We start from the raw sequence: 12,696 nt of genomic DNA, 5'->3' as shown, positions 1-12,696 counted from the left end.
CTTCTCTGTCTGTTGGAGCCTGAGCATTCTACACTGGGGGAGTTGGTTTTCCAGGAAACATAATGGATCATGACTGCAGAAGTTAATGTCTCTAACAAAACTCACACTGTTTTGGGATGAAAGAAAAGCAACCATACCCAAAAGCAATTTCAGAGGAGACCTAAGGAGCAGTGGTGAGCTGCAGAGACTCTGAGGAGAAGCTGCAGGGAGTGGGGAGCAGGGAGCTGACAGGATCACTCACACCTGAGAGATGGCACAGGCTCAAGGAAGGATGCTGGCTCGGACTTGGCAGCCATCAATCACTCAAGATATCCGGACTTGGCAGCCAGGTACCCATCAATCACTCAAGATAGATCCGTGGAGCAGCGGGGCTGAAGGCAGGCGACAGGCACAGTGGAAGCCATGGAGATTAAGGGCTAGGGGGCACCGCGGCAAGAGAAGGGAAGCTTGTCAAGGTGAGACACAATCTTGGGCACAAGGATCAGGCCTGAGGTGTGCAGGTGTACACAGGGCTCTGCGGTAGAGAGAAGAGGATATGAGTTCATGCCTCAGGCCCTTGTCCTCCTTAGTGGGAAGTGAGAAGGCTGCTGAGAGGTGAGGTTCTGTGGGGAGGCAGGCAGCAGCCTGAGGCCAAGGCCCACAGGGCACTAAGGAGGATGGCCCTGGCAGGCACAGGACCTGGAGCTGGCCAGGCCCCAGGAGACTGGGAGCCACTTAGACAGGAACCTCTGGGTCATTTGCCCACCAGCCCTTGCCAGGTCGCTGGCACTGCCGTAAGGAAGCACCGTGTGCAAGGCAGCCACTAACAGCAAGCCCATCTCCGAGAGCTGAGGCCAGGAGCCTGAGGGTCCCCATGGTGGCACACTGGGCCCTTGGAGGCTAGAGGACAGGCTTGGTCCCACTTGTGCTGGCTCTTGGTGGCTCATGACCACCCATGGCTGTCTCCACACAGCCCTCGGCCAGGCACCAGGTTCAGGGTCCACTGTAACCCAGGATGAGATCTTGAGACCCATATCTTGATTACAGCCACAAGCTCCTCTCCTGTGTCAGCCCACATTCTTAGTTTCTGGGTGGCTGGGTCAGGGCTGCTCTTCTGTCCTCCGCAGCAGCTTGAGTTTTCAGGGAGAGCAGAAGGCAGGATGGGAATGGAAGCTAAGCCCAGGTAGAAGAAGAGAAAGAGAGAGAAAACCAGTGAGTCATGGGCACACGAAGAGAAGGGAGACGTCAGCTCCCATGACCAGGCTAGGATTCAGGAGGTAGGGTCATGGCGCACAGCTGTGGGAGCCAGGAGGAAGGAGCCAGAGGTGAAACTGGCAAGGGCAGGGATTGGATGCTCCTGGGGTGTCCAGAGGAATCAGAAGAGGACGAGTCCTGCTGCAGGAGAGAAGAGAGGCAGGTACAGGCACCCAGGTGGAGGAGGGGTAGTCCTCAAGCAGATGGCTCAGTCAGCCCACGGGACCTGGGCCAATGGCATGCCCCAGTTGCCTCTGGGAGTGAAGCAGGAAGTGCCTGGACCCTTAGGAAGGCTGACCTGTGTCTCCAGGTGTGTCTACCTACAGATGGAGGCCAGCACACGCTGGGCTGCACTGTGTGACATCACCAAGGCAATGAATGTCACAGTATGACACAGTGCTCAGCTCAGGCTGAGCCACCCCACTGAGGACTACCTGCGTGGGGCTCGCACCTGAGCTGCATCCTGCACAGAGATGTAGATGGCAAAGGCTTCCCTGCCACACTGGCGCACAGGCACAGGCGTTGGGGACCCCCAGCTTTGGCTTCCTGTCCTGTGTCCCCACCGCAGAGCAGGAGTGGCAGTGCCTCCAGTGCGCTCGTGGCGAGGCCCGTGGGGTCCTGGCTGTGGACTGTTGCCTCGTGGTTCCTAACACGGGCTTCTGCTTATGCCTCGGGCATCCTGGAAATGACGCACACCCTCAGCCCGCTGACCCTCAAGGGAGCCCGGCACTATTTATGCTTTTAGCGGACGCTCCTCCGGCAGTCACCGTGGACTGGTCTCCCTTAGAGAGCGGAGGACCGAGTGGCCCTCTGGCTCAGGGGTGGGTGATGTAAGCATGGCCAGATTACAGACTAGAGTCTGGGAGCCAGAGCTGTCCGGCGACTCGCCTTGGGCTGCAGCTGGCTGCGGTCCACCATGCAAGCCCAGGCAGCTGGCCGCAGCTTCCTTACCCCTCCTCCCCAGGGCCGGGGCATGAAGCTGTGCCACACAGCCTGGGGTGGTTCCCGAGGGTCACCCAGGATGTGGACCTGCACTCCTCCAATGTCAGGTTCCCTTTCAGCTGGCTGGAGCTCAGGCTCGGTCTACATATGCATGTATGTATGCACATATGTATGCTCCCAAGCACGGCTGGACACAGAGGTCCAAATGACAGTGACGGTGACGGTCCCAGCTTCCAGCTCCGCTCCTCCCTTCCATCCTTAGATGTCACCGGGCCCCCTCCCCCATCACCTCAGGGGCTCTTCTCTTCTCCTAGCCCCCAGCCCTTAGCATCAGCTTCAGCTGGGGAAGAAACTTCCCAAGCAGCAGCGAGACTGGCTCTCGGGACACAGGGCTGTGGTTCCGTGGGGAGTGCTTGCTTTATGTGTGCAGGCATGGTCCCTGGACGCCTGCAATGAGAAGTGCAGGCAGGGGGACTGGGAGTTCAAGGTCAGCCTGCATAGTTTAAAGACAACTTGAGATTCAAGAGACACTGTTGGGGATGGGGGAGAAGGGAGGGAGGGAGAGAGGGAGGATGTGGGGTGGGTCTCAAAAGATACAGTGCAAAGAAAAAAAGAACGGGAAGGAAGGAAAGAAGCAAGCAAGCACACTAGCAGGCATGGTCCAGTTGCCCTGATTTAGTTCACCCTGAAAGCTACCAATCCAGAGAAAGAACACAGACTCCCCACTGGCCCAGCCTCCTAGTCAGGCCCTGCCACACGGGAAGCTGTCTCATCCGTTTCCCTGCGACGCCCCCCCCCCCCCCCCCCCCCCCGCAGTGATGTAGCCCGGTGCCCGTCACGTGGATTGACCTGACCACAGCCACCCTCCCTCTCAGGGTGGTGAGCAGCTGGATTGAGAGGCGCAAGGTGCAGTCGGAGAAGGCCAACCTGACCATCCTCTTCGACAAGTACCTGCCCACGTGCCTGGACAAGCTGCGAGTGGGCTTCAAGAGGATCACCCCAGTGCCCGAGATCACGGTCATCCAGACCATCTTGTACCTGCTCGAGTGCCTGCTCACGGAGAAGAACGCCCCGCCCGACTCCCCCAAGGAGCTGTACGAGCTCTACTTCGTGTTTGCCTGCTTCTGGGCCTTCGGCGGAGCCATGTTCCAGGACCAGGTGACGGGCGCCCTGGGGACCTGGCCGGCCGCACCCGGGCCACCCGGCAGCTCTCTCACCTGAACCTGTCTGCCTTCCTTCTCCTTTCCTAACAGCTCGTTGATTATCGAGTGGAGTTCAGCAGGTGGTGGATCAATGAGTTTAAAACAATCAAGTTACCCTCGCAGGGGACCATTTTTGACTACTACATTGACCCCGAAACAAAGAAGTTCCTGCCTTGGACGGATAGAGTGCCCACCTTCGAGCTGGACCCGGACGTCCCGCTGCAGGTAAGCGGCCCCTGAGCCAGGCGGAGCTCAGCCCCGCCCCAGCTAAGTTAGAGCAGGACCCGCTGGGGACTTAGAACTGGCTCTGTGTTCCCTTCCCCTTCCACCACCCCCTGCTGTCCCCAGGCCTCCCTAGTGCACACCACAGAAACCATCCGCATCCGGTACTTCATGGACCTGCTCATGGAGAAGGCGTGGCCTGTGATGCTGGTGGGCAATGCGGGCACCGGCAAGTCGGTGCTCATGGGGGACAAGCTGGACAGCCTCAGCACGGATGACTACTTGGTGCAGGCCGTGCCCTTCAACTTCTACACCACCTCGGCCATGCTGCAGGGTGAGAGGGCCTGGCCCCACCCTCACGCCCACCCGCCACCTCCCCAGCAGTGGGCCTGTCCCCACGGGGGTACCCGGAGCCGCATCCTGGGCAGATGCTGCAGCGGTGGTCAGGGAGGGCCACTGAGGGTCCTGGCTGGACCAGCTGAAAGCATCTCGCAACAGTTAGGGCTGTGAACCAATTAGGGGTTTAACCAAGGCTGAAGCAGGAGGAGGCCCCGCCACCCTCCACCTCTGACTGGCGTTTTAATACCGAGCCTAAGTTGAGTGGAGGGTGATGGATCGTAGGCAAGAGTCTCTGGGACAGGCACATCCGATGATCCTGACTGCTCACCTTTGACCTCCTTCCCCTGCTGGGAGGCCCTAGGGTCCTGCCCTATCCAATAGGCGCCAGCTTGGGGCATGGGGGCGGTAGGTAAGCTTCTGTCCTCCCCAGGGGTGCTGGAGAAGCCCCTGGAAAAGAAGTCGGGAAGGAACTATGGCCCCCCAGGCACCAAGAAGCTAATCTACTTCATCGATGACATGAACATGCCTGAGGTGGACAAGTACGGCACGGTGGCCCCGCACACCCTCATCCGCCAGCACATGGACCACGGGCACTGGTGAGGGTGGGCCGAGGGGGAGGCTGGGGCTGCGCAGCCGGGGAATAGGGAAGGCAACAGGAGGCTGGGCAGGGGCTGGCATTGAGACTGTGGGGTCATAGGGCCAGCAGAAGGGTCACTCTGGGTCTGTCCTGTTGCCACCCCAGAAACATGTCAGGAACTGTGGTCAAGACCCCCCCCCCCACGAGAGGAAAGAGCCAGGTCCCCACTCTGCAGCAAGAGACTTAGGGAGCGCCCTGAGGAAAAGCCCTAGGTCCATCACAGAGCAGCCCCCGGCAGGCCAAAGATGCCCCTCTAGAGAGCTGTAGGGAGCTAAGAGCTGGACACTGTTGGGGCTGCTGAGGAGAGCAGCCTGGGCTGAGAGAAGGCCACATGCCAAGATCCTGTGGCAGGAGGGAGTGTAGCCCAAGGAGGGACAGAGGAGGAAGAAGGGAGGGGAGCATGACACAGGGGACACTGCCCTGGTGGCACACTTAGGAATAATCGGGGGTTCAGGTCACTTACTTCTTCAGGAAGCAGCCCAGGCCAGAGCTGGGAGCAGTTGAGTCAGGGAAAAGGCACTTTACGGTGCCTGACCCACAGACATGACTGGGACACCGGAAGTCGGTCTCGGGGTTCCGAGGGCCCATGGGAGGTGCTTCTCAGACAAAGCTTTGTAAAAGCAAAGCTGGAGGCTGAAAAGCTGCTGCCCCCGTGGTTAATGTTGGAGTTGTGGGATTTTGTTCAACCAGAGCGTAGGCTACCACAGTAGTTAAGAGGCAGGAAATCCTGACCAGTGCTCAGGTGATGGAGGAGTCGCTGGAGAATACCAGCACCCCCAAGCAGCAGCAGCCACCGGGAGAAAAAGTGGGAAACTCGCACAAATAAACAGTGAGAGCCTGGAGGCGTGGCTCGCTGGGGGCGTGGCTCGCTGGGGGGCGCGGCTCGATGGGTACCTGGCTTGCCTCATAGGCAAGAGACCCTGGGCTCAGTCTCCAGCACTGTGAAAACCAGGCCTAGAAGTGTACGCCTGTAATTCCAGCACTTGGCAGGTGGATCACGAGTTTGGGGTCAGCCTTGGCTACGTGGGGAGTCAGAGGGCAGGAAGCAGTTTTGGCTTGCCTCACTGCAGGCACCCTTGCAGGTACGCTTGCCTGCACTGGCTTCTGCGTCCTTGTCGCGATGCTGCGTGAAGGCGGGAGTGCCAGGCGGCTATCCGGTCCGACAGGGCTAACCAACCTCCCCTGGAGAGCTGGCCGGGAACTCACAGCTCTGCTCAGAGGCGCTTCCGCCTCCCATCAAAGCACAGCACACGGCTGGCTCTCACAAACCACCCTGCTGCCCTGCTCTGCTTGTCTTCCTTAGGAGCATGACAGGGCGATTAGGGAGGGGGCTTCTCTGGGCCTGTGGTGGGGCGCTCACACTGCCCCCCACATACACACACAGGTACGACAGGCAGAAGCTGACGCTGAAGGACGTGCACAACTGTCAGTACGTGGCTTGCATGAACCCCACTTCCGGCTCCTTCACCATTGACCCCAGGCTACAGGTAAGCGGAGCTCAGTCACTCCCGTCAGCCGCCCCAGGCCTTGGCGGCTCTGGCCCTGGTTCCAGGTGATAGAGCTTGGGCTGACACGATGCAGAACTCCCCCCCCCTCCCCCAGCCTTTCGGTGTCAGGACACTGAGGGGAGCAGGAAGGGTGAGAGGCCACACGCCTTCCTCGTGACCCCGGAAGGCTGCCAGATGTGCCAGGTGTGCTGGTGCACACCTGTAATCCCAGCCCTCGGGACTCGGAAGCAGGAGGATCAGGGCTGCATGGGCCACAATGCAGGCTCCATCTCAGAGCATGGAAAGTCTGGGGGTTGTAGCTTCAAAGCATGCTTGTCTAGCGTGCCCAGGCCCCAGGGTTCATCTCCAGAGATGCCCAGCTACACCTGAATCTCAGGCAATCCACGATACCTTTCTAATATAAGCTTTTCTCATATGACACTGGAGACAAACTTAAACTCCAGGATGTATTGTGGGGTACCTGGGGTCCAGATTTACATCTGCCACCATGCCTGGGCTGACCTCACCAATCACAAAAACCACACAGACCTGGCACTCCATGTCATGCTATGCCTCTGAGAATATCTTTTCAGGACAGTAGGCATGGCTGCTTCACACGGAATGTGTGTTTCCAGTGATTTCCAGTGCATCCTGGCTATGACCCCCCCCCCCCAAAAAAAAAAAAAAAAAAAAAAAAACACTAGTTAGTGGTGATAGGGTCTGCTCTCCCAAGAGGGTTAGCTGGGGCCACGGCTTGTAACCCAGCAGCCTGACAGAGGCCTGTGACTGCCTGCAGCGTCACTTCTGCGTGTTTGCGGTGAGCTTCCCTGGCCAGGAGGCCCTCATCACCATCTACAACACGATCCTGGCACAGCACCTGTCATACCGGTCAGTCCCCTTGGTGGTCCAGCGGCTAAGCAACCAGCTGGTGACTGCAGCCCTGGGTAAGCCCGCCGCTTTACGGGCTGACAGGGGCCCTCCTCTTTCCCCTGGTAAATAGTTTATCTATTCTTTGGAATATATATATATATATATATATATATATATATATATATATATATATTTTTTTTTTTTTTTTTTTTTTTTTTTAAATGGTGCTGTGTTGCTTGCAGCTCTGAGGATCATGAGATCCAGTTGCCTGGGGGAGGGGAGGGAATGGAGGGGTGATTTTCCATAGACGTGAGTGCCCGCCCTTCTCAGAGAGCAGTGCAGATTTCTTGGTTAAATTGTCACCGTTTCATAGTCCATTTGCTTTGGGAACTATAAGCCCTGCACTTCCTGAGGCCATTAGAGTCCATAAGAATCGATGTGTCTTTCTCCGGTAACAGCCTTGCACCAGAAAATTGCAACGACGTTCCTTCCCACGGCCATTAAGTTTCATTACATCTTCAACCTCAGGGACCTCTCCAATATTTTCCAGGTACCACTGTCCATCTTTCTGTCACACTGCCCATGGCTCAGTCCCTGGCCCATGGAGGTTGGGGAGGAAAGAAAAGAAAAAAATGAGTGCGGGTTGCTGATGGTGGTGAAGGTGGTGGCGGTGACGGTGAAGGTGGTGATGGTGACGGTAAGGGTGGTGACGGCAGTAGTGATCTCGGTCATGCTGAAGATGATGAACGCGACAATGGCCATCACAGTCCCTCTTGTTTAAGGACTGCTCAGGCTGAACCAGGCATTATGTTTAGCAAGTCATACACCCATCACCGCCTCCCCTACCGCCCGTAAACTTAGAGCTCACGCCCTCCACCTAACGTGGGAAATCCAAAGCTCAGGGTTAAATCTGTGCTGGTCCCTTCCCACTCAGACTGTCTGCGGCTCAGATGCCCTCAGAGGCCTCCGCACACCCCGTCATGCCACTGTCCCGTGGCGGCACTCAGAAAAAGGGTAGCATTTCCTCACTCTCTTCCCATCACCCCGAGGGATACAAGCTCCACACAAACAGGGTCTCTCCCACCGCCACAGCAGCCCCAGGGTCAGAGGGTGCCTCACAGAAGGCAGCCTCTGTGCTCACACTCCTAAGGCAGAGTGGCTTAGCCTGCACCACGCCCTCCCCCCGGCTGGACTCACGCCTGCCCTCATCACCTTGAATGCACCCAGCCACAACTCCCCTCCCTGTCCCCATCAGAAAACAAATGAACCCCTAACCCTGCCCTGGGAGGAAGCTCCCACCTCCGGCCTCTGAGAGCCACAGCGACCCGCTGCTGGCCGCAGGCAGACGTGGCTCAGTAGCCTAAGGGAGGGCCCCCTGGGGAACCCGCACAGGCAGAGCTGCCGACACGCACTGTGTGTCCCTGGCAGGGCATCCTGTTCTCCACGCTAGAGATTCTGAAAAGTCCCCTGGACCTAGTCCGCCTGTGGCTGCATGAGGCTGAGAGGGTGTACGGGGATAAGATGGTTGACGAGAAAGACAAGGACACGCTGCGCAGGGTCACCATGGCGTCCACCAAGAAGTTCTTTGACGTATGTGAAGCCATCAGGTCCCCCTTCCGTGCCGTCAGAGGCAGTTAGGGCCAAGGGGCAGTTAGATGCCCCCAGCCTCCAGGAAGGCCCTTTGTTGGAGATGGAGAGACTCCGTATAATGACTCCAACACATGGCAGGGGATTCAGTGAGATTAAAAAAAAAAAAAAAAAAAAATTGAGGAAGTGCACGCCCGCCCTCCAGCTGGAGCGGACACCGCTGCCTCAGTCCTGTCCCCAGCCAGACAATCCCCTACACTTTCCCACCATCTGTTCATCCCCCATCGTGGGCCACCCTGTGGGGAGGGGGGGAGTCCAGTGGTGTCAAGGGGCTGACACCGCCATGGTTTGGGTCCTTGGAGACACGCCCGGCCTCCTCCAGGCCTCCTGGGACCACCCCGGTAGGTGTGCTGGGCACTGGTGGGCACCACCTGTCCGAGGTGGCAGAGAAGCAGAGCGTCTTGTCTCGGCCCCAGGATCTAGGGGAGGAGAACTTGTTCGCCAGACCCAACATCTTCTGCCACTTTACCCAAGGGATCGGTGACCCCAAATACATCCCTGTCACGGACGTGGCTCACCTGAACAAGCTTCTCATGGATGTCCTGGACAGTTACAACGAAGTCAATGCAGTCATGAACCTGGTGAGTGAGCAGCACTTGGCAGTAGCTGCCCTTCCTGAGGCACCGCGCCACGGCATCCCTCATCCAGAGACCTTCCTCGGCCCCTGGTGGGCGCCCAGACCTGCTGTGCCGTTTCCACCACACGCATCCGCCATTAGCGTAATTTACAAGCACAGCCACACGGCTCAACAGGGGACGAGGGCCCCTTTCTCCACGGGGTTGGCCCGTGCAGGCGCTCCCTCTGAGCACGCGTGAGGGGTCACGTGATCTTGGTGAGCTCGACCCCATGACCCCGGCAAGGGCCTGTGCTCTTGGAAAGGGTAAAGGTGGTTGAGCACGGCCCTTCTGACCTCTGCAGGTGCTGTTTGAGGACGCAGTAGCCCACATCTGCAAAATCAACCGTATCCTGGAGTCTCCTCGGGGAAATGCCCTGTTGGTGGGCGTGGGCGGCAGCGGGAAGCAGAGCCTGTCACGCCTAGCAGCCTACATCAGCTCCCTGGATGTTTTCCAGATCACCCTCAAGAAAGGCTATGGGGTTCCAGACCTCAAGGTGAGGGGCCCCCAAGAGAGGCGAGTACAAAGGCCCACCGCGCCCCTCCCCGAAGTGAGGGCAACCAGGAAAGAAAGCAGATGCCACCAGCGTCCTCAAAAACAAACAAAAACTGCCAGCGCATGGGGTAGCTGGCATGAGAGCTCCTGTGCAAGGGACCCCCGCATCGGAGGGCAGAGGGGAGACTGGGTCGGAAGGGTAGAGGGTGAGATTCCTTCCTTGATCGCTGGGTGTCCTCAGCTGCCCCCAGTTCTGCGGGTTAGAGAGTTCTGAGCCGCCACTAGGCGTCTTGCTGCATGGCAGGCCCTGAGGAAGACTCCTCCTTCATTGACTGAGCTCACATTAGTGAAGGAGGTCTGCCCCAGGCGTGCTGCTCGGCCTTGGCCTTGCGATTGATCTCTCCTTCCCGAAAGCCAGTCTCACAGGAGGGCGTGTGTCAGTCAAACAGTATTAAGCTGGGTGGAGTTATCGGAGTGCAGGGGGAGAGACCTGGGATTGGTCAGAGCCCAACCATATCGATGTTCATGCCGGAGCAGCCCCAGCAGGGCTTGGGCAATGCCAGACCAGCTCCCACAGCAAGCTCAGCAGCCCTTAGCCTGGTTGCACAGGATGGGGGGGGGGGGGGGGAGTGCAGGTGAGGCTCTGAAGGGGACAGGAGACTCTGGTGGGGACTTCGGGCATTAGGAGTATAGGCCAGGAGCCACTACCTAGGGACCTAGGCTGCTGGCTGCTGGCCTGTACTTTCTGCTGGCTTTCGTTTTGCATGTGAAAGGACCAGCCAACTCTGGCTTCAAATCCTAGTATGGAGAACCAGCGCCTCCCACAGGGGGCTTTCTGCACCACACCCTCACACAAGCGTTTGTCTTTAGTGATGTCAACGCCTCAGCTCAAGTGCTGTTTGGACCCCCCCACCCCACCCTCAGGAGTCTCGTGTTTCCGAAGGTTTCGTCCCATCTGTCAGCTCACGAGCATTCTGTCTCTGCGGGGAACTTGATCCCCGAGTCTGCCTTAGAGCTGATAACGGGTGGACACCAGCCATGGCAGCCCTGTACCAGTGGTCCACACCTGGGGTAGGCTAGCTTCCTCCATCTGCACACCGAGAGCCACGAGTGGAAAAAAAGCTGGGGAACAGACCCCACATCATGTGAAGGGAGCAGGCTCATGAGCTGTTCAGTGTCTTACAGTGGTGGTATGGTGCCGAGGCGGCCTGGTGCATCTGTGATGCTGTACCACAGTTCTTCAAAGGGAGTCCTAGATAGGGGACACCCGCCAGAGGCTGGAGACAGGTGAAGAGGAGATTCAGGAGTCCCAAGGAAGATGTGTGAGCAGAGGGAGGGGCAGGCCTGCCGTACCCTAGAACAAAGGAGAGTCATGCAAGACAGACTGATGGACCTGTGGGGAAGCTGCGGCAGGGGCAGGCACACAGGAGGGGTCCTGTAAGCGTGGCCCACATGGGGTCTGTGAGTGCCACAGAGGGTGAGAGGCAGGTGGGGGACTGGGGGGTAGTAACAATGCCCCAGAGGAAGGGACGGATGCCAGGGTGGCCCACCTTGCAGGAGAAGATACTGGACAGAACCAGTCAACAGAAGATGCTTTAGGTAGCTCCCCATAAGGTCAGAGCTGCAGAGGTTCTGGGCAGGCCCCAGTGGGGGCGGGTGTCCCTGTGGTCTCTAATGTAGCGGGTTCTCCAGGGGCACCTGGGAGACAATTCTCCAGAGGATGCAAGCAAGCTGCCCAGCAGCGACCCCAGGCACCTGTGGCCCAACAGCTTTTCCAGAATCTACCATTTTGGCCATGGCACTGAGTGGACAGGACCCTTGCTTTCTCCGGATGCCCAGATTCAAAGCTTCATTCTTGGCAGTCCAGCCTGCGGACTGTGGGGTCAGGATCAGGCCCTGGAACCCGAGTGCAGGTTAGTTTTGTTTGGCTGGCTCCTCATCCTGCACATGGACCTTGCTGGCTGACGAGGTGTGTCTTCTGGAAAGGGCTGCCCTCCCTGCCTCTCGGGGTGAGTGCTGGATTCAGATGCTAGACACCCAGTGCGGGCTGTCCTGAAAGATCACGCGTCCTCGATCCCACCTCGCTGGCTGTCACGGCAGGCCCTCACCCTCGGGCTGTTCCCGAGGCTTTTAAAAAATTGGAGCTTTTTTTTTTTTTCTCCCTTTCAAACAAAAAAATTAGCTTGCCAAAAATATGAAGTTTGACACCAATCAACCCTTAAAGAGGAACCTCTAAACTGAGAGATTTCAGAGACAGGGGCTCCTGTGCAATAGGTGAGCTAGCTACTCGGGGCCCTTCATGAACATCTGTTCGTGAAGAAGAAACTAGGCCCAGCATGGTGGCATTTACCGGTCATCCTGACGATTAGGAGGCAAGACAGATGGAAGGCTTGGGTGTTCTAAGTTGCAGTGAGACCCAATTTAAAACAAACAACAGAAGAAGCCCACTGCTTGGAGTGGAGTACGTACTGACATGTACAGCGGAAGGCCTCTGATTCCATCCCAGGCCCTACAAATGAGGAGAGGAGGACGTGCTGGCTCATTTATTAATATGGCACAAGCCATGTCGCTTTGGAAGAGGGAAGCTTCGTCGAGAAGATGCCCTGTCAAGGTTGGGCTGTGATGCATGTTCTTGACTGATGATTGATGCAGGGAGGCCTGGCTCACTGGGCCTGTGTCTCCCTGCAATGGTGGTTCTGGTGCTCTAGGGAAGCAGGCTGAGCTCAGGCTACTGTTGAGGTGCATGCCTTTAATCCCAGCACTTGGGAAACAGGCAGGCAGTTGACTGTGAGTTCAAGGCCAGCCTGGTCTACATAACATAGTTCTAGGGCAGCCAAAGCTACATAGTGAGACCCTGTCTCACAAGAAAGAAGGGGGGAGAGGGTGGTGCTGAGCAAACCACAAGGAGCAATCCAGTGAGCAGCATCCTTCCATGGCTTTTGCTTCAGTTCCTGCCCTTAATTCCTGTTTCCATAGCTTCCTTTGAGAGCTGTAAGCTGGAATAAACC

At 57.7% G+C, this 12,696-nt stretch overlaps 1 protein-coding gene across 1 annotated transcript in view; it reads left to right on the top strand.

Annotated features, from left to right (window-relative positions):
* The window catches only part of Dnah17 (dynein axonemal heavy chain 17), a 96,470-nt gene that overhangs the window by 50,919 nt on the left and 32,855 nt on the right, over positions 1-12,696 (top strand). The window contains exons 44-53 of the mRNA XM_055592467.1: positions 3,051-3,333; positions 3,429-3,602; positions 3,726-3,933; positions 4,369-4,534; positions 5,960-6,062; positions 6,859-7,006; positions 7,391-7,482; positions 8,361-8,522; positions 8,996-9,160; positions 9,498-9,689. Coding sequence (XP_055448442.1) covers positions 3,051-3,333; positions 3,429-3,602; positions 3,726-3,933; positions 4,369-4,534; positions 5,960-6,062; positions 6,859-7,006; positions 7,391-7,482; positions 8,361-8,522; positions 8,996-9,160; positions 9,498-9,689 — 1,693 coding nt within the window. The remainder of the gene's footprint in view (positions 1-3,050; positions 3,334-3,428; positions 3,603-3,725; positions 3,934-4,368; positions 4,535-5,959; positions 6,063-6,858; positions 7,007-7,390; positions 7,483-8,360; positions 8,523-8,995; positions 9,161-9,497; positions 9,690-12,696) is intronic.

The sequence above is a fragment of the Psammomys obesus genome, unplaced genomic scaffold, assembly GCF_907164565.1.
Source record: "Psammomys obesus unplaced genomic scaffold, mPsaObe1.curated_primary_1811, whole genome shotgun sequence".
NCBI classification, from domain to species: Eukaryota; Metazoa; Chordata; class Mammalia; order Rodentia; family Muridae; genus Psammomys; species Psammomys obesus.
Note: the sequence above shows the minus strand (reverse complement) of the source record. Positions and strands in the feature narration are given on the sequence as shown.